General features: G+C 37.8%; 1 protein-coding gene across 1 annotated transcript in view; it reads left to right on the top strand.

Annotated features, from left to right (window-relative positions):
* Positions 1–8,750, top strand: part of Clhc1 (clathrin heavy chain linker domain containing 1) — a 57,462-nt gene extending 48,712 nt beyond the window's left edge. The window contains exons 11-12 of the mRNA XM_063229420.1: positions 4,796–4,975; positions 6,652–8,750. Of these exons, the coding sequence (XP_063085490.1) occupies positions 4,796–4,975; positions 6,652–6,848 (377 nt within the window). The 3' untranslated portion in view covers positions 6,849–8,750. The remainder of the gene's footprint in view (positions 1–4,795; positions 4,976–6,651) is intronic.
* The last annotated feature ends 10,638 nt before the right edge of the window (positions 8,751–19,388 follow it).

Below are 19,388 nucleotides of genomic sequence, written 5' to 3'. Positions count from 1 at the left end.
TTGTGTGTGTATATATATACGTATACATATATAACTTTAGAGCACGTACGTTAGGAAGAGAATGGACGTTAGTTCTAACTTATTGATACTAAACCTTTGTTGGTACAGTTTTGATGTGCACCATGGTAGCAGGCGCGGGGTTTGTACTGCCCGTGGTACACCTTCCTCCGTCTCCCACTTCCCTCCTCTCCCCTCACTGCAGAAGCTTTTGTTCCCGTGTTTTCCGTGTATCTTTCCCCCCGCCGTCCCTTCATTCCTTTCTTCCCTCCTCCTTCCTTGCTCCCTTTCCCATTTGAACGTTTTCTTCCTCTTTCCCAATAGTTATTATACATTTTGGCCTGCATTTGCACTTTTGGTTTCTCACACTAAAGAAACAGTGCAGTATTTACACACGTGTGTGTGTTTTATTTCACTTAAGAGTACGGTCTCAAGTTGCATCCATTTACCTAGACATGTCTCAAGCTTATCCTTCTTTTTTTATATATATATATTTGTCTTTTTCCTTTTTATCAGTACCGGGGATCGAACTCACGACTGCCTGCTTGCAAGGCAGGCGCTTATGCCGCTGAGCTAAATCTCCAGCCTCCAAGCTTATCCTTCTTTATGGCAGACTAGTACTCCATTATATTAAAAAAACTCAAATCTTCTTTATCCATTTATTGGTTGATGGACATTTGAGCTGTTTGCAAGATTTAACTATTAAATATGCCACTAAAACATGGACTGCATATATTATTGAGACATGATGGTTTTAATTTAATTCTTTCAAGAAGATCCCACGAAGGGGAGTAGCTGGTTTTAGTTTTTTGAGGACTCTCCATACTGATTTCCAGTGTTTACACCTGTTCTACACTCCCACTAAACTGGAGAGGGCTCCCCACAGCACTGCCAGCATTTGTTTGTGGTTGAATTCTTGCTGATAGCCAGTCTTTCTGGAGTGAGATGGTGTGTCAGTGTTGTTCTGGTTTGTATCTCTTGAATGACTAGTGTTGCTGAACTTTTTTTGAATGTTTATTTGTAGTTTCTGCTCTTCATCTGAGAAGTGTCTATTCATTTCAGACGCACATTTTTGGATTGGGTCTTTAAATATGATAGGACTGATTTTTAAAAATTTTTATAGTCTAGATAGTAGTCTTTTTGTCTGAGGAGTAGCTAGATTATCTCTTCACTTTGTTGACAGTTTTGTTAGCTGTGCAAAAGCTTTTACAAAGTCTTTGCCTGCACCAGTGTCCTCAAGAGTTCTACCTATTCTATCTTTCAGCAGATTTAGTGTTTCTGTTTTGATATTTAGATCTTTGATCCACTTCAATTTTAGTTTACTAAGTGCATGGTGAGAGATATGGGTCTACTTTTAATCTTTGGCCATGTGGAAAGCCAGTTTTCCCAGTACCATTTATTAAAGATGACAGCTTTGTTCCAGTAAAGAAGTTTGGCCCCTTTGTCAAAGATATGGTGGCTGAGTGTATTTGGAATTGATTCTGAATCTCCTAACCTGTTCCATTGATCCTCAGGTCTGCTTTTTATTTTTTCTTGCCAGTACCATACTGTTTTTATCACAGTAGCTTTGTAGTATAATTTCAAGTCAGGGATTGTGATGCCTTTGCCTTGCCTTTGTTGCCCAGAATTGCTTTTGCTGTTTTGTCTCTTCAAGTTCCAAATGAATTTTAGGATTGTTTTCTCTAATTCTGTGTGGTATGCTATTGATATTTTGGTTGGGATTGCATTAAATCTGTAGGACAGTTTTGAAAGCATGGCCATTTTCCCTGTATTTGTTCTTCCTGCCCAAGAATGAAGATTATCTTCCCATTTTACGATGTCCTCCTGTTTGATCTCCTTTTCACAATTCTGCAGTTTTCACTGTAATGTCATTTACTCCTCTTACTACATGGATTCCTGGCTATTTCATTTTTTTGGATGCTATTATTTTTTAGTGGAGTTTTTGGGGTCTTCTGTGCAGAGTTATATAATTTAACTTCTTGGTGTGCTTATTCCTCTTATTAATTTCTCTAGTTAGTGTTACCAAACTGTATTGAATAAGAGTGATGATAGTGGCTATTCTTGTCTTATTCCTGGTTTTAAAGTACAAGTTTTCAGTTTTTGTCCATTTAGCCTAATGTTGGCTATTGATTTGTCATATACGGCTTTTATCGGGTTGAGATAAAGCCCATCTATTCCAATTTTCTGTGTTTTTTAAAATCATTAGTAAATGTTGGACTTTGTCAAATCCTTTTGATGCATCTGTTGAGATGATCATGTAGTTTTTGTCCTTGGCTCTGTTAATGTGTATCACATTTACTGATTTGCATATGTTGAATATTCCTGCTTCTCTAGGATGAATCTAACTTGGTCATGGTATACAATCTTCTTGATAATTTGCCATATTCTGTTTTCCAGTATCTTACTGAGGATTTTTTTCATCTATATTCACTAGGGAGATTGGTCTCTATTTCTCTCTCTGTTTTTGGTTGGATCCTCCTGTGGTTTGGTATCAAGGTAATGCTTGCTTTCAGGAATGAATTTGGGAATATTGCTTTGATTTCCATTTTACTATAGAGTTTGAGAAGTTGTGGTATTAGTTATTTAATTTCCATATTTTATGAGGTTCTTGTGGTTTCTCTTGACATTTATTTTCAATTTTATTGTACTATGCATGGGATAATTTCAATTTCACTCTACTTATTTAAGCATGTTCTGTGAGCTAGTATGTGATTTATTCTGGACAACATCCCATGTTCAGCTGAGAAGAATGTGTCTCCCATTATTGTTGGGTGGAACACTTTGTAGACATCTACTAAGTCCATTTGTTTAGAAGTTTGGTTCAGTTCTGGTATTTCCTTTTTGGTTTTCTTAATCTAGTTAATCTATTTGTGACAGTGGAGTGTTTAGATTCCCAATTATAGTCATATCAATGCTTTCAATTTTCCGTGCCTGTTAATATTTGTTTTACATAGTTAGATGTGCTGCTATTTGGTGCATATAGATTTATGATTGTTATCTCTTCCTCTTGGATTGTTCCCTTAACAAGGATGTAATGGCCTTCTTTGGTCCTTAATCAGTCTTGGCTTGAAATACAAGCAAATGAATGAAATAGCTACCCCTGCTTTTTTCTGGCTACCTGTCATGTGGAGTATTGCTTTCTATCCTTTGATTTTGTCTATGAATTTCTTTTGTAATTAAATGTGTTACTTGGATGCAGCGTATTGTTGGATCTTGCTTCGTGATCCATTCTGCCAGTCTGTTAAAGTGCAAATTATATTTATGGTTGTTCTTAAAAGACTCAGAAATTATCCTGAATATTACCTCGATTCTACCCTAAAAGTATATTTTTACATTGAAAAATTTTGGTAGTTAACATGTTTATAAATTTAAAAATACAAACCATAATCGTAGTTTGAGGGTATCTCTAATATATTAAATCACATATATTTATTCTTTTTGGGTTAAAAACAGTAAAATGTTGGTAATTTCATATAGCTCAATCACTAGCTGTTGGCAAATGCTGAATCTCTAGCATTTGCTAGCTAATCTCTAGCTAATGGCTTTTAGCTATTGATTTCTTATAGCTACGATTTAAGATGGTCATCTTGAATTTCTCTTTTTTTTTTTTTTTTTTTGTCTTTTTCCTTTTTATTGGTACCAGGGATCGAACTCACGACTGCCTGATTGCAAGGCAGGCGTTTATGCCGTTGAGCTAAAGCCCCAGCCCCCATTTTGAATTTCTAAATATTTGATATTCCTGGGGGGAAATCTGAGTTCTTTTCTGTGCAGTGGAAAGAAAGACACACTCGCCTGGAAGTTGGTGCAAATATGAGCAATAACACAGACAAATACTGGAGTGTTAGACGGAGCTTAAGAGATCTTAGCTAACGCTAGCATTCTTCAGACGTAAAAAGAGTGAGTGGCTGATGGAAGTACTTAATTCTCCTGATTTGCAGCCTATATCCTTTTATTATATCATACTTTTGACAGTTGATTTTTTTCTCATACTATTTTTAATGAGTAAATTTTTGGTCTGCGTGTTTTTGCTGTGCTGAGCATTAAATATAATATTTAATAACTTACCTGTTTAATGACTGCTCAGACTTACCACCCATCTTTTGTTTGTTTGTTGTTTTGAGGCAAAGTTTTCACTTTGCAGTGCAGGCTGGTCTTGAACTCACTGCGTAGCCCATGTTGGTTTTGAACTTGTGGTTATACTCCTGCCTCAGCCTTGAGTGCTGGGGTTACAGGTGTGCACTGGGCACCGTGTCTGGCTCATTCTCTCTCTCTCTCTCTCTCTCTCTCTCTCTCTCTCTCTCTCTGTAGTTCTACATACCTTGTCTGTAGCGTCTCAGTGTCTTTTTCTTTGGGATCGTACACCTTGTTTATACTGTACTGTAGATTTGCTGATTGTACTGTACAGTGCTACAGTTTTATGGTCTCCTATACATTATAGTATTATATATATTAGTTAGGCAAATAAAAGCATAGTCATCAAATTGATGTTTTCTTTGACCATTTCTTTGTTCTAAATATTATAATGTACATACTATATACAAACCCTCATTTAGCAACCAATTCATTTACTGACCCAGTTGTAGGAGTGGAACCCGGTCATTAAATGAGGAGCCTCTCCGTGTGTTGTGTGTGTGTCTGATTTGGGGCTGGTACTGTTGAAGTGGATTGGAGTGTGACATCGAGGGGTTTGGAAAGACTGGAAGAAGACATGATGACCTACGAGTGCAGACACTAGCGGTTACACTTCCAGTTGACTTGCCACATGATGTTGAGATACAGTTTTCATGTTCACTTTCAGATGACCTGGTGCAGCTAATAACATCATGTCCTCAAGCTGAACTAATTCAGTCTCTCACTGAAGAAAGGAGTGGGAACCTGCCGTTTTTATCTTTGGGGCTTATAATACTTCATCTGTTCTCTATAAATATGGAAGAAGTTGGGATTAAGCTACTTCAAGAAATAAATAAAGGTGGGAAAGGTAAGTAAAAAGAAATAGTGGGTTATTTAGGAGAACTTTCATAACGATTTGATATAAGTTAACTCAATTTTCTTTTAGAGGTCCCTCTTAGCAAAGGTTAACTTTAGGAATATATAAATATAAAGATCACTGTGTCAATAATTGTGTCCTGCAATAGTACATATTTCTTGAGAGAATCAAAATGAATAAAGAAACACTATTTAATTTGATTGGAATGTCATAATAATTTTAATAACTAACATTATTCTAAAATTTGAAGATGTATGAACATGTGTATATTTAGCAATCTTTTATATGATTTTAAAAAATTACTTAGATATAAGCCTTATACATTTTACTCCTTCTTTTCTCTGTGTCACTAGGGATTGAACTCAGGGCTTTGTGCGTGCTAGACAAGCACTCTACCACTGAGCTGCATCCCGAGTCCCTATATTTTAATTCCTAAACCAACATTTTTGCATATCTATATGATACTCCTTTGGACCTAAATCTGCACTGGAATCTAGATAAATGATAATTAAATTTCATTTTTCCCCTTTCATTAACTTAAGAACTTGAACAGACAAACTTGATTTTAAATTATTGTCTGGGATCAAGGAAAGATAGGCAAATTACTTGAAACTGTATTTGAAGAGATGATTTTATAGTTTGAAATTATCATTAAAGACATCAAATTATTTCATAGGAAAATGGCAGTTATGGTAAAAATAAACTAGTGTTGATAGTATGTTAAAGATAATCATCTTGTATGAACTATCATAAGTAATACAGGTATTAGGTAAGAAATTAGCCTCAGGCTGGGTATGGTGGCACACACCTGTATCCCAGCACTATGGGAGGCTCAGTTAAGAGTATTTCAAGGTCAAGCCCAACTTAGTCAGTTTAGCAACTGAGCTTGGAATGTAGCTCAGTGCGAAGATGCTGACTTCAAGCATCAGCACTTAAAAAATATTGTAGATACCAAATACAGATTCTACAATTGACTTTCAAAAATAAATATAAAAAAAATAAAAAAGTAAATATCATTTTATTTATTTATTTATTTTTGAGGCAGAGTCTTGATGTGTAGTTCATTGTGGACCTTGAACTCACCACATAGCCCAGGCTCAGCCTCGCAGTGATCCTCCTGCCTCAGCCTCCCAAATGCTGGTGTGCTACCACGCCTGGCCTGGATTTATTTTTAAAGGAAAATTATTTCACTTTGTAGAAAAAAATTTTTTAAATAAAAGCCACTTAACTAAGAGGTCTCCACTTGAGTTAGAAGGTTTTCCAAAGAGTTTCTTAAACCTTTGGGAAGGCACTAGTAAGACATTTCTAAAGGTGTTTGTTAGATCATAAAATCTCAACAGGCCCTTCGTCAGCAAGCTGAGCCCACATCCTTCCCTTGCTGAGCTCCCTGTCTTGTAGCTGTCTAACTGCTACTTTACCAAAGAGTCGAAGGGGAGATGAGTAGAGAAATGCGGAATGTGGGAGACAGTAGAGGGTTGACATAAAAAGTTCTGGATAAAGGAGGAGGAGAAGGAACTTACCACAAGCGAGACCAAGAACGGTGTGTGACATCATTAAACTTACGGGAATCCTGTGGAGTTAAGAGGAGCTTTATAATTGTGAAGAACCGCTGAGTGTAGATTATCAAACAGCAAGTGTTGTACTATAATCGTTCATTTTTTCCCCAGATGCCGTAGAACACCTTATGATGAGCGATCCACTTTGCTCACTAGAAACATGGCAAGACGTGGCAGTCGTGTGCTCACAAAATGGCTTTAACAGATTATCTGGTGACATCGTGTCCATTCTTCGGTCTCAGGCTGGAGTTACAGAAATTTCTGAAGAAGATGAAAAAGTGAACCCGATGGAACATGTTTTTTGGTAGCTCTATATTTTTACCGGTCGAGGGAGCTGGTACAACATTGTATGTATGTCAGCTGAGCAAACTGGTTTTGGCATAATTATAAATAAATCGAGCATACAAAGCTCTCAACTAAATGACACTAATTTCATTATGATATTTAGGTTTTCCTTGAAACATTTATATTATTGATTTCTTTTCCCATGTGGTCATTTCCTACATTGAATTTTGATAAAATCCAAGATTAGAACAGTGTAAAATTGGACAGGGACTTTGGGGACATAAGCTAATTCCTGGATAGGTTCTTTTCTGGTAATTTGATTTGATAGCGAGGACTGAAGAAGGTGAGGGTGGTGTTCTGCCTGCAGGCAAACTGCCCAAATTTCAAATTCTACGAGCCTGCCTTGAAGACAACAACAGATGTTATTTCAAGGTTAACTTGCTGGCAAAATCTAGAGTGCAGTAATTTTTTACTACTGATTTAAAGATGTCACATGCTTTGGTGTTTATAAATACGGCAAAGGTTAGGCTTCTAATGCAATTAGAAGTCGTAGCTTGTTCTTCTTTAGAGGGAGGAACCAGCCAATTTTTTCGTAGAAGTTGACCTGAAATACCTGTAGGCAGAGTAAATATGTCCCAAGAGTGGTTTCTTTTTATTATTTCAAGTGTCTGAATAAGTATCTGAAAACCCAGAGTTCCGGGGCCTAGGGTTTAGCTCAGCAGCATAAGCACCTGTCTAGCAAGTGTGAGGTTGTGAGTTTGATCCCCGGTATCAATCAATCAATCAATCAATCAATCAGAAAACCCAGAGTTCTGTGCCATTGACAAGTGTGATACTAAAACCGATCAAGCAGAACGGATACCCAGGTAATCAGAACAGCTTTCAGGCCTTATGCCACATGAGAATCTATGAGCTGAATGTCCACCTTGATGAAGGGTTAAAGTGAACTGTGTTAGAGCAAAAAGCATGTATTTTCCTTCCTAAATTTAAATTGAATGTGGATTTTTTTATGGTGGAAAGAATGTGAAGTTGGAGTCAGCCTTATATAAAAATTCTGACGCAGTCTTTTACTCATCTGTGAAATATAGGTAGTAATATCTACTTAGGTTTATGAGGATTACTGCTGACTTTTATGTGAAGTGTAAATGTAGCACATAATGCAGGAATTTAGTAGAGACAGCTGTTATTTGTAGGAAGCTGCAGAAACAAGAATTAATCTGCTTACTTTACACTTACAAAATTCCACATTTTTACCTATTTGTATGATATAATTGTACTTATCTGAAGTATTTGATATATTGGTATAACTTATTGCCTATATTAAGGTATCCAAGCTCATATTATGGTTGCCTGAAATATATTATAAATCTAGAAGTATACTGGCCAAGACTAATTTTTCTGTATTGTGCTAAACACAGAACTAGATAATTATAATTCAGTTTTTGAAAACTTAATATTTTTACCAAAGTAATGCACATGCATAGTCTAAAAACCAGTGTATTACTAAGATGCTTACAGTAACTAATAACATTTTTATTTCTAAACTTTTATATTAACTGTGATTTAAAAACAAAACAAAACAGAAGAAAGCATTAAAAAAGAGGGACAGAAAGTGGATATTTCAGCAGACTGCTTCCTGATGTACCAATGGCTTAAAACCCTTTTTACTATGAGACCTGTATGATTAATAGAATGCTACGTGAGTTCATTAACAGAACTCAGTGGGGAAATGTGGTCATTGAAGGCCAGCAGAATGAAGTACATAAATAATCTGGAGCAAGGTTGAAACAGTAGCTGTTAGCTTTGCCCTGGTTTAAAAATGTTTATCCTTATTATTCCTTCTCAGATCGTTACCTCACGGAAAGTGCAAGTTGTCAAGTGAATATGAATTACAATGTCTAAGTGGGGAGGAAAGATAAGAATATAAAGGCGTGTGGGGAGGGAGAGGGGACTGAGTGGGGGCTCAGAGGGTTTGCAGTATATGACAACCTTCCTGAAAGCCATAGTGAGAGAAATACAACAAGGCCCTGGCACAGACTCCTGCAGTACAGACCAGGCCTTCCCTTATTGAGTTTTATGTCCTTTTCTTCATGCTTATGATAAATTTATTCTGACTGGGTAATCTCTCTTATCATTTATAATTCTAAAATTCAGTAATCCTGAAAAGGAACAAAGTATTTCACAGTGTTTCTTGACCATCTGCCTCAATTTGAAATACTAAGATTAAGCATCAACATCAATGATGTATCCTAAATACCTATTTTGTGTAGTTTTTACAACATCTAGCTGAAAGACAGGATATCTTTTAAAATTTCTAACAATATTTTTTTAGTATCATTGAGAGTATATTCACATTTCATCAGTTGCTTAAAAACGCCATTTTACCATAGGAGCTAAACAGTGTTGGCGAGTTCTCTTTGGACTTGTCACCTAGCGTGTGTCCTCCTCTCCTGCCTGTGTTTTCCTGTTGCCAGTGACTGTGTGAGCCGGTGCGGTTGTCACTGGGAATGGTGCACATTCTGGATTTGTCTGATTGCTTCCTCATGGTATTATTTAACCTGTTCTTCTATTTTCTGTTTTTCTGGTGAATGGAATTTAGTTCTAAAGGCTTGGCTAGATTTAGATTCAACTATTTTAGCAAGTGTTACAGTCAGGATTTGCAAGGAAAACATTTTAAAACAGAACACATAATTTGTAGTATTATTTTATAGTAGTCACTCAAAGCGTCAAACAGGAAAAGTGCAGGAAGTACTCCTAAAGACCCCAAAGCATGCAGCTGAGGGCCAGGTCCCGTGCAACACCCTGCGTGGGTCCAGATGAAGACCTACAACCCGTGACAATGTCTCATGCAAGCCTGTTTCAAGAATCTACACTGGGAAGGCCCAAAGTCGGCGGTGGAAGCCAGAAAGTCTGTGCCGGCGGGATGAAGGAGCTGTGCCCGCAGGCTGAGGGCTCCGCACTAGAGTCAGGAAGCCACACTCAAAACAAAGACCAGCGCTCCGCCGAAAAGTACCACAGCCATCCTCGGTGATAATGAGCTCCTGATGATAATGGTCAAATTGATATCAGGAAACCAGCGTGACAAGCTTCTCCAGGAGACTGAAAGTGTACCATCGTCCCCTCTGCAGCCTGGAAACAGTGAAGTGAACTGCAGCCGTTCTCAGCAACAGGAGGGTCCCAAGCTCCTCTGATGATGAGAACAAGCTCATATCAGGAAAGAATGTGGATGAGCTCCTCCAGGAGAACAACAGCACCCAGCAGAACAACACCACCGCATCTGCCTCTCCAGTGCTCCTTTTTATGTTGGCAGCAATCTTCAGGTGGGCCCTCCATGCTCAGAATCACACCGATGCATTTCAGCTGGTATAAAAATTGACCACCTGTTGTCAGTCCACTACAGCAAGGGTCCTTATAGTCATGCTGAGCACTTGGTATTCCTTCTTGTTAAGAGGAACCAAATGTTTGGTTATTTCATGTTAGTTGTTTTTGAGATACAGTCCAGCATTCTTAGTTGGGCATGGTGGTGCACACCTGTAATCCTAGCTCATGGGAGGGTGAGGCAGGAGGATCGTTGTGAGTTTGAGGCCAGCCCAGGCTACATAGTGAACTCAAGGCCAGGCTAGACTATATAGCAAGACACTATCTCAAAACACAAAAAGAAAGAAAGGAAGAAAAAAGAAAGGAAGAAAGAAAGAAAGAAAGAAAGATAGAAAGAAAGAAAAGGAAAGAAAAAGAAAGAGAACCCAAAGTCCTCACATGTTCCATCCCCTACATAAGCAGGAGTTCAGCTGCCTCTTGAGCCTCATCTCCTGCTGGCTCCTTCCTTTCTTTGGACTGACACTTGCCTCCTTTTTGTTCATCTCGTAAGGGAATTTAAAATTTGCTATTTCTTTTACTTAGAAATCTTATTCCTTTCCTCTTACTTTAGATCTCAGCTTAGCTAAAATTTCCTGAGGGGAGCCTTTTAAGGTTTCCTTCATTATCCTGATTTTCCCTTTTTTCATTTTAAAGAGGATAAAACCAAGGAAAATAAAACAATATAACCAATCAAAAACCCAGCATAAGTGACACAGGACTTCAAAACAGTGTACCATCAGCAGTAGCTGCCATAATGCCTCTTGTTGTCTTTAAAATAGCTGCAGATACTGTCAGACATAGTGAAAATCACAACCAAACAGAATAGAACCAATAAAAACAAAACAATGAGGCAATAAAGGGCTTCAAAACAAGACAACAGTAATCAAAAATAGCTACCATAATATAGCTTGCTAGCTTTGAAATAGCTGCCCGTGCCATCAGATACAAAATCCAACAGAACAAACCCAACCCAACAGAAGAACGAAAATGATGCAGGACTTCAAGACCAGGTAATAGGGAATCAACAATGGCTACCGCCTTCAGGAGATCCCTCCTAGATGCCACACTGCATACCGCTATCCTCTGAACAGACAACAGACCACCCGCCCTAGACCTGCAAGGTCAGTGACACACCAAAACATCACAGGCATCAAATTGCATTTCACCTCAATAGCTGTCATCGCAGCCTGTGTTTCTCCAGATCAGCCGCTTGCTTATGATGTGTGTGCGGGTGTGTGGGTTGGCTCTTCTTGTTTGCCAGCCCACAAGCCAGAAGGGGCTGGGGTCTGGCTGTCTCCCCTGACCCCCATCCCCGCCTGCGGCGGCCCAGGCATGGTGCTGGTTTACAGGAAGGGCTTGATCCTTGATGAGTCCTTGTTCTCTCCCCCTGCAGTCTGTGAATGGCACTGAGTCACAGGGGATGGCTGGGTCTGTCCTGATTTTCCCTTTTGCAGGCTGTCCTTTCTTGCAGTTATCATTATTGTCAGTGGAAATATTTTTTAGGTTAACAGCAGTACTTTTTAAGGGTGTGAGGTATGAGAGAGTTGCTGTATTCATTTCCTGTGACTGCTATAACAGATTATTACAAACTTGTGACTTAACCAGTAGAAATGCATTACTTCCCACTTGTGGAGGTAAAAGTCATGAGTCAAGATCTGGGTGGACTGATTCCTTATGAGTACTGCAGGAGAGACTGTTGGAGACCACCCTCCTCAGTTTACAGATGGGCATCTCTGTCTCTTTCTAAATCAGCCTTCCTGTATGTGTTAGAGTTCATCCTAATGACCTCACCTCGTCTGATCTCATCTTCAGGGTACTGTGGAATTTTGTGGGATCAACGTCAACCCATAACAATTACCAGTATATCACCAAAATAAAACCTATATAGTCCTGGGCACAAAATAATTGTTCAGTAAGTAATTCCTAAATTCATAAATACTAGACTGGATCTAGTATCTTTCATATTTAATGCCAGTCTTATGAATTAACTTTACTCTTGTTTTTTTGAGCAAATTTTATTGGTAAATAAATATACATCACACAGTAATATTGTGTGTTCTGAAAAATGCACAAATTATAATTGTACAACTCAATGATTCTCATAAAGAGCATATTTGAGTAGTCAATTCTTGTACATATCTTGTATGTGAACACATGCATGCATTTCTGCTGGATTCCTGCTTTGTTTTTAAGTTCTGTATTGAGGAGTGTATGTAAGATCACAGTAGTAGGTATACTTTTCAAGATAAGATTACATTAATGTCTCATTTATCATGTGATTCTTCTCTGATCTATTATGAAAAGTCTATAATAGAAATTTTGTGGATTAGAAACTGTGAGTGAGCCTGGTGTGGGCATGCCTGTCACCCAGCACTTGAGAGGCTGAGGTAGGACGGTCACTGCAAGTTTGAGGCCAGCCTGAGCTACTCAGTCAGTTCATTTCTAGCCTGGAAGACATACAGACTCTGTCTCAATCTAAAATGAAAAAAACTAAACCCAAAACATGAATGAACACTCAAAAATACACACGGTCAGACACTGTACTAGACACTGGGTGCCCAACACTGTGCTAGCCATTTTACCATACATTTTTATTGAATCACTGTAACAGTTTGCACCACAGATATTACAGTAGATATCATTGTCAGTGTTCTTGGGTTTTGTTTTTCCAGAACCTTCAGGTGCAGAATAAGGTTATAGGTTTGGGATCTCTTCGATCTGCTTTCATTGTGTCCCAGGATGTTATACTGATATTATTATTTGATTCCAGGAGCTGTCTAATTTCTTCCTGGATTTCTTCTGTGACCCATTCATAGTTTAATTTTCTTTCATTTGCATAATTTGCCATTCATTTCTAGTTTCATTGTGCTATAATCTGATAATACACATGGGATAATTTCAGTTCTTTTGCATTTACTTAAGCATGCTTTATGGACTACTGCATGATCTGTTTTGGAGAAAGGTCCACATGCTGCTGAGGTTTCGTATCCTGTTGTTTAGTGGAACACCTGAGATATCTATTAAGTCCATTATTTTGAGGTTTGGGTTCAGATCTGATATTCTTTGCTGATTTTTTTTAGTTTATGGGTCTATGTGTGACAATGGAGTATTAAGGTTCCCTATTATAATTATATTGATGTTTATTTAATTTTTTTATGTTCAGAATGTTTCTTTGATGAAGCTGGGTGTGCCAGTGTTTGATGCATACATCCTTATAATTACTATCATGTTATACTGTTCCTTTAGCTAATATCTCATACTGTCCACACATCGGTCACTTCTGTTGCCTGTACTTTCAATAGAATTTTTAATTTCATGAATTTCTGTTTAATGTCTCCTTCATAGGCTTTCTTTGCTAAACTGGCCATTCATGTTTTATGTCACTTTGTTTAGCTCAGCTAGCTTTTCATTAGTTCTTTTTGTAAACTCACTGAGCATTTTCTTTATTAAATCTGTTATCTGTATAATTATATGCAGAACTCATTTGAATTCAATGAACACTTTATTGTCTTTTTTTGCAAAAAATGTCACTGCATGATTATTTATTTAAAATATTATGGGGCTGAGGATTTAGCTCAGCAGCTCAAAGCACTTGTCTGGTAAGCACAAGCACATGAGTTTGATCCCCAGTATCAAAATAAAATAAGATAAAATAAAGTAAAAGATTATGACTCTGGTTGTAAATACATATGGGCTTAAATAATTTATGGCTATTCACATAAACCCTCAATTAAAATGGTTAACTGTTCATCCCCAGTGACTTTTGTTTTAATAAGCACAATTTTCTATCTGGTTTAAAGCATTTACACCTTTTAAGTCTTGATTCTTGAAAAAATTACTGAAAAGTAATTTAAGCTTAACTACATGAAACAATAGTATTGTTCCAATACTATCCCCGCTTTCTCCCTGGCAAAACAGGCACATATGGATATTGCACAACTTATAGATATGTTGTTAGGTACATATAAACTCTCTCTACATGTGACGGTGTTTCCACTACATCTTGCTCAATACATGTAAAATTATGAAATACAACTTACAAAAATCTTTAACAATATACTTTTATGACAAAGTATCCTGATGATATTACAAAATTTATTTTCTAGCCTTGCATTTCTTTGCTTTTACTCTTCAATTTCTAAAACAGTAGTTGTCTGTCTCATTACATAAAATTCCATTACTTTACAATTCCTAACAAAATAAATTTAGGCTACATAGTAGATAATTGTCCCTTAAACATTTGTCTCCCTCCAGTCTCATTTATTAAAATCAAGTATTTACCAAGTTTTCTGTAATTCTGAATCAGAAAATGTATAGCACAAAACAGACAGAAATAGCATATTTAAGTTAAAAGAACTGTGAATTTTAAATATTTTGGTCATATTTTATAATAATATATTTTGACAAAAATAATAAAATATAAAGTTTAATTTATTTTTAATTGTTAGATATGAAGGGCATTTTACATTTATAAAATACTATTTAATTTGGCTTTTCACAGTTGTTTCTAAGAACACTGCTGTAATGTTTTTAAGAACTTTTTTTTTTAAGTACTGGGGATTGAACTCACTACCTAGCACTCAGCAGGCAGGTGCTTATCCTATTGAGCTAAATCCTACTGCTGTAATGTTTTAAGAATTTTGAGAATAAAAGCACCTAAAAAGTAAGAAATAAAAAAAAATTCTTAAGGAAAATGTATGATGTTCAAGAACTTTGTCAAATTCATAACTCACTTTTAAGCATCTTTTATATGCCAACAAACAATCTTTATTGCCTACTAAGACTTATTTGATTCAATGTAATCTAAAAATATAATTTTGGAAGCCTTATTGAGATTTATTAAAACATTTTAAAATTTAAAAATTTGCAAAGAAAAGTTTATTCTGGTGGCAGTAGTTGTCAAGGCACAAAAATACATGAAAAAATGTTTTTGCATATATATACAAACTAAATTCAAATGTGTAAGCTATATATGTATATATATACATACATACAAATAGATTCACACACATGGAGTTTAGGCTCTGGAAGGGAAATGGATGAAAACTTCACATAACAAACCATTTATCTTATTTATCACTGAAATTCCAGTGAGCTGTAATGGAGAGTTTATTATCTGTTTCATTCTTACTCAGATATCAGTCTATCATTAACAGAAGGTTTTCAGATGTGTAAAGTCTGACAAAGGAAGTCAGAGTGGTGAATTAAGTGATGGGTATGGGAGTCTTAAAATGTATTTTTACGGGGCTGGGGATTTAGCTCAGCGGCATAAGCACCTGCCTTACAAGCAGGCAGTCGTGAGTTCGATCCCTGGTACTGATAAAAAAAAAAGAATGTATTTTTACTGTTAAATTCATGTAGAGTACTGCACAAAAGTTGATCAACAATAAAACAACAAAATTCTTTGAACACTGTGATATACTTATACTATACATATGTGTTATTATAGCATCACTTACAAATTCTACCTTAGGTGATCTAATAAAATTATGAATGATTTTACTAATTTTTAAGGCACCAGTGCTTACTGCCCTTTTAAAAATCTCCTCTATTATCTTTACAAATAATTTGGGTATGTAGCTTTTGATTTATCATCAGTGATGCTCATGGATCAGCTTTTGGGGAGTTGGGAACTTTGGAGTATTTTGTTGCTTTGTTTTCTTATCTTTTTTGTGTGTGCAGGACTTACACACTGGGGGCAGTGGAAGACTTTATTAGCAGTACAGATGACTCTTTGGTTAGTGTCTGCTTTTCAATGCTGCACTACGGGTGTGGCTAGGTACAGACATTTGCCTCTGTCCCACGATCCTGCCACCTTCATTTATTTGGGAGAGAAAGCTGCAGTATATACGGCCCAGCACCCAGTTCCCCGGAAATGGGCCAGAGTATTGTTAATGACACAAAGGCAAACCAGATATTGGCATACAGCAAAAATCAGTTAATAGCAATAACTGTGTTACTTTGGAAATAGCCATGAAAACAATAATAGCATCAAAGATAAACCAGGTATTCATACCCTAAGAACCAGCACTATATCCCACTGACCATAGAAAAGAGATCTGTAACACAGAATAAACACTAAGATAAACCAAATATTGATGTACTGTAAGTATCTATAAATTCAACAGCCTTATACCTCCACTAACAATTAAAACGGTATTCAACAGTAATAGCCTAGAGCAAATTAACTAAGAGTCACAAAGCTTAATGCTTTATTAAGGACACAGGGTTAGAGAATGAAAAGTAAAATTCTAAAAATTAGTGGAAGATGAGGAGAGAAAAGTGAGGTAAAGAATCCTATGGGGGAATGTTGGTAGCACTGATGAAATTAGTAGTATTGAGCAAATAAGAAAAAGAAAAACAGAAAAATAGAAAAAAACAAAAGGAATTAAATGGAACAAAGAAAGAGGGAGAGAGAGAACGGTTAACCCCTAAATGCCAATGAAGAAAAAGAAAAATAATCGCGTTTAAAATTCCTTTATCCTTTTGAATGAATGATTTCTGTATAGGACCTGCAGTCTTGGAGCTGAACAAGCCACCGTTTTCTCCATGCACTTGTGAGGTGCCCCACCCCTTCCCAGAGCCTCCTCTGTCCGTACACCCCAGACTAGCAGCTGTCCAAAGCACGGTGTGTCCTTGCTCCCCTGGTAGATGAGTGTTGTGGCTTGTTTCAGTGTCCCCCAAAGCCTCATGCAGTCGTGGAGCAGGCCGAGTCTGGCGTTTGTGATTAGTTCGCTGTCTAGTGCTGGGATTGCTGGTGTGGGTGCTGCACCCACCAGGGATGGTAACCGTCTATAATACAGGGAGGGAGGGGCCATGTCCTCCTCTTTTGCCTGTCACTCTTGCTGTTGGTGGTTGCCGTGAACAGCTGTCCCTCAGCCATGCTACCCTGCCTTGGAGCCATCTGAGCATGGACTGAAATTTCCAAAGCCTGTAAGCTAAATAAACCTTTCATTGCTTCACTGTGGGTGTCACGTATTTCGTCTCAATAATGAGAAAAAAATGTAACCAAGACCATGGGGAAAGCAGTCGCACCAGCAGTCTGTGCTAGATGCAAGCAGAATGCAGGAGTTTAAGCAGATTGCTGGACTTAACGCCAGCGACTTCAGACCCAGATGCCTCTAGAAGCCACACACGGTGGCTGGTTTCTCATCATGGAGGCAGGGGCCGGTATCCTTACCAGCCTGCGTTTAAACTTCTCAAAGTGTCTGACTCCAGCCCTCACCTCCTGCATGGCTGTCACCTGTAGTTGCCTCTCACCCGGTGTCTGTGGGATGGGAACACTGGAAACCTCAAAGTGGAGTTGTTCTGTGGCTCAGTCTTAAACAATCCCTTCCCCAAAAACTGCCTGATTAAACACTCTGGCAATGTGGCAGGCACTACTGTTGGTTTTTTCTCCAACTCTAGCCTGCTGTGAAGGAGTCACTTTCAAAGAAAACCATACACTGTTGTTTAGTTACAAGTGTCACGGGTTTTCTTGGAGTTGGTAGAGCTTGCGTTGTTTCTCCCCAAAGCTGACAAAGCTCCAGGACTTACCTTCTCCCTTGGAGCATAGACTCATTCACTATCCAGTTGGTTGGCTGGTCGTCAGCACCTCTGCTGTCCCATGCCGAGGGGAAACAGAACACAGAACAGTGAGTGGCTGTGGCTGGGCGCAGGACTGACAGGCACAGAGCTGGCTGGCTGTGAATGCTGCACCGGGGTGGGTTCCTGTTAGCGCCATTCTTAAAGAAAAAGGAGATGGGAAGGTGAAGTCCCATAGGAAGGCTAACAGAGAACTAAACTCTGACCTTTAGATGTTCTTTCTACCGTATCAGTGAAAGAGAAAAAATATTGCTTCCAGGGTTTGAAAGATTTAATTGTGCTATTATACTTTTGTTTGAATTATTGTAGTCAAAAACCTATCAAGAGAGTTTCCATTAATGTCATTCATTTTGAAAAGTTTAGAGATTTTGTGAAACAAATTCAATCTTAACAAAATTTTTAAACATTTATTTCCATAAATGAATAGATGATCATTAAATCAGTGATTCTTTGTACTTTATAAGTGCCTAGAATTCTATTAGATTGCTAAACCATAATTTAGGTTAAGTATCAGAGTATGTGTTTTTGGATTGGTTTCTGAACTTTTGTCTATTTCACAGGAAGCTCGTATGTTTCTTTGATTCCTTGGGAAAAAGGATTAGTAAAACTAAACCTGCATAGCGTACTCAGTGTAATAAGTTGTTCACTTGCTTTAGTTATGATTTGTGCTTTTGAATCAAAACTATATTGACTATAAAACAGATCCAGTTATTTACATAGGCATTTCCTTTTGCTTCTTTTTTGTCGATTATCTACAGGTACACTCCCTCTCCCATGGCAACCTGTGCCAGCTCTCTTTAATGTTCTTTTCCATACTCTCCACGCAAAATTTCACTCTTGAGTATCTAAAGGTCTGGTGCTACAACACGTTATTGAAACATAACACTTAGGCATAACAGATCAGAGGACATTTTCAAAGGTCTTAATTTCCAGTTGGTTTTTATCAGGCAGGACTGTGAATTTAAGATTACTGTCTCAGAAGCTGGGAATGTGGATTTGGGGTGTGCGCCATGTGGGCCAAGCAAGATACTTCTATAGACCAAACTTGACATGTAGGCCACCACGTTGAAACTTCTGGCCTGAATTCTAGAGGCCAGATTTAATTTGTTTTCCCCATCAACTTTAAATGAAATTCTTGCCAATCTCCAGACCTGAGTAAATAGATTTCCACTTACTATACATTACTCAGTCTGTTGTAGTCTATTGCAGCAGCACAGGATGAATCGAGGCACCCTCTAACTCTGGTTGGAGGTGTACTCGTAATCATAAACCCCTGTTTTTTTCCTGGGACTCTTCCCTCCCTGTACATATGAACATTCTCTCTCCCTCTCTCCCTCCCTTTCCTCTTTCTTTCCTTTCTTCCTTTTTTTGTGCTGGGGATTGAACTCAGGGCCTGCTTAGTGTGCTCTGCCCCAGGCCACATTTCACATATTTTCAAAGTACAGAATCAATATGAGCATATACATTTTGGAAGCATTCTTCACCAGTGGGACTTGGTCATCAAAGGTCTTTGCCAAGTTGCTTAAAGAGACTGACTTTTTTTTTATCTTTTTGAAACGGGGTCTTGCTATGCAGTTCAGGCTGGCCTTGAGCTCACTTTGTAGCCCAGGCTAGTCTTGGAC

This window comes from Cavia porcellus, unplaced genomic scaffold (assembly GCF_034190915.1).
Source record: "Cavia porcellus strain 051 isolate PalLab524CR breed Dunkin Hartley unplaced genomic scaffold, mCavPor4.1 scaffold_18, whole genome shotgun sequence".
NCBI lineage: Eukaryota > Metazoa > Chordata > Mammalia > Rodentia > Caviidae > Cavia > Cavia porcellus.
Note: the sequence above shows the minus strand (reverse complement) of the source record. Positions and strands in the feature narration are given on the sequence as shown.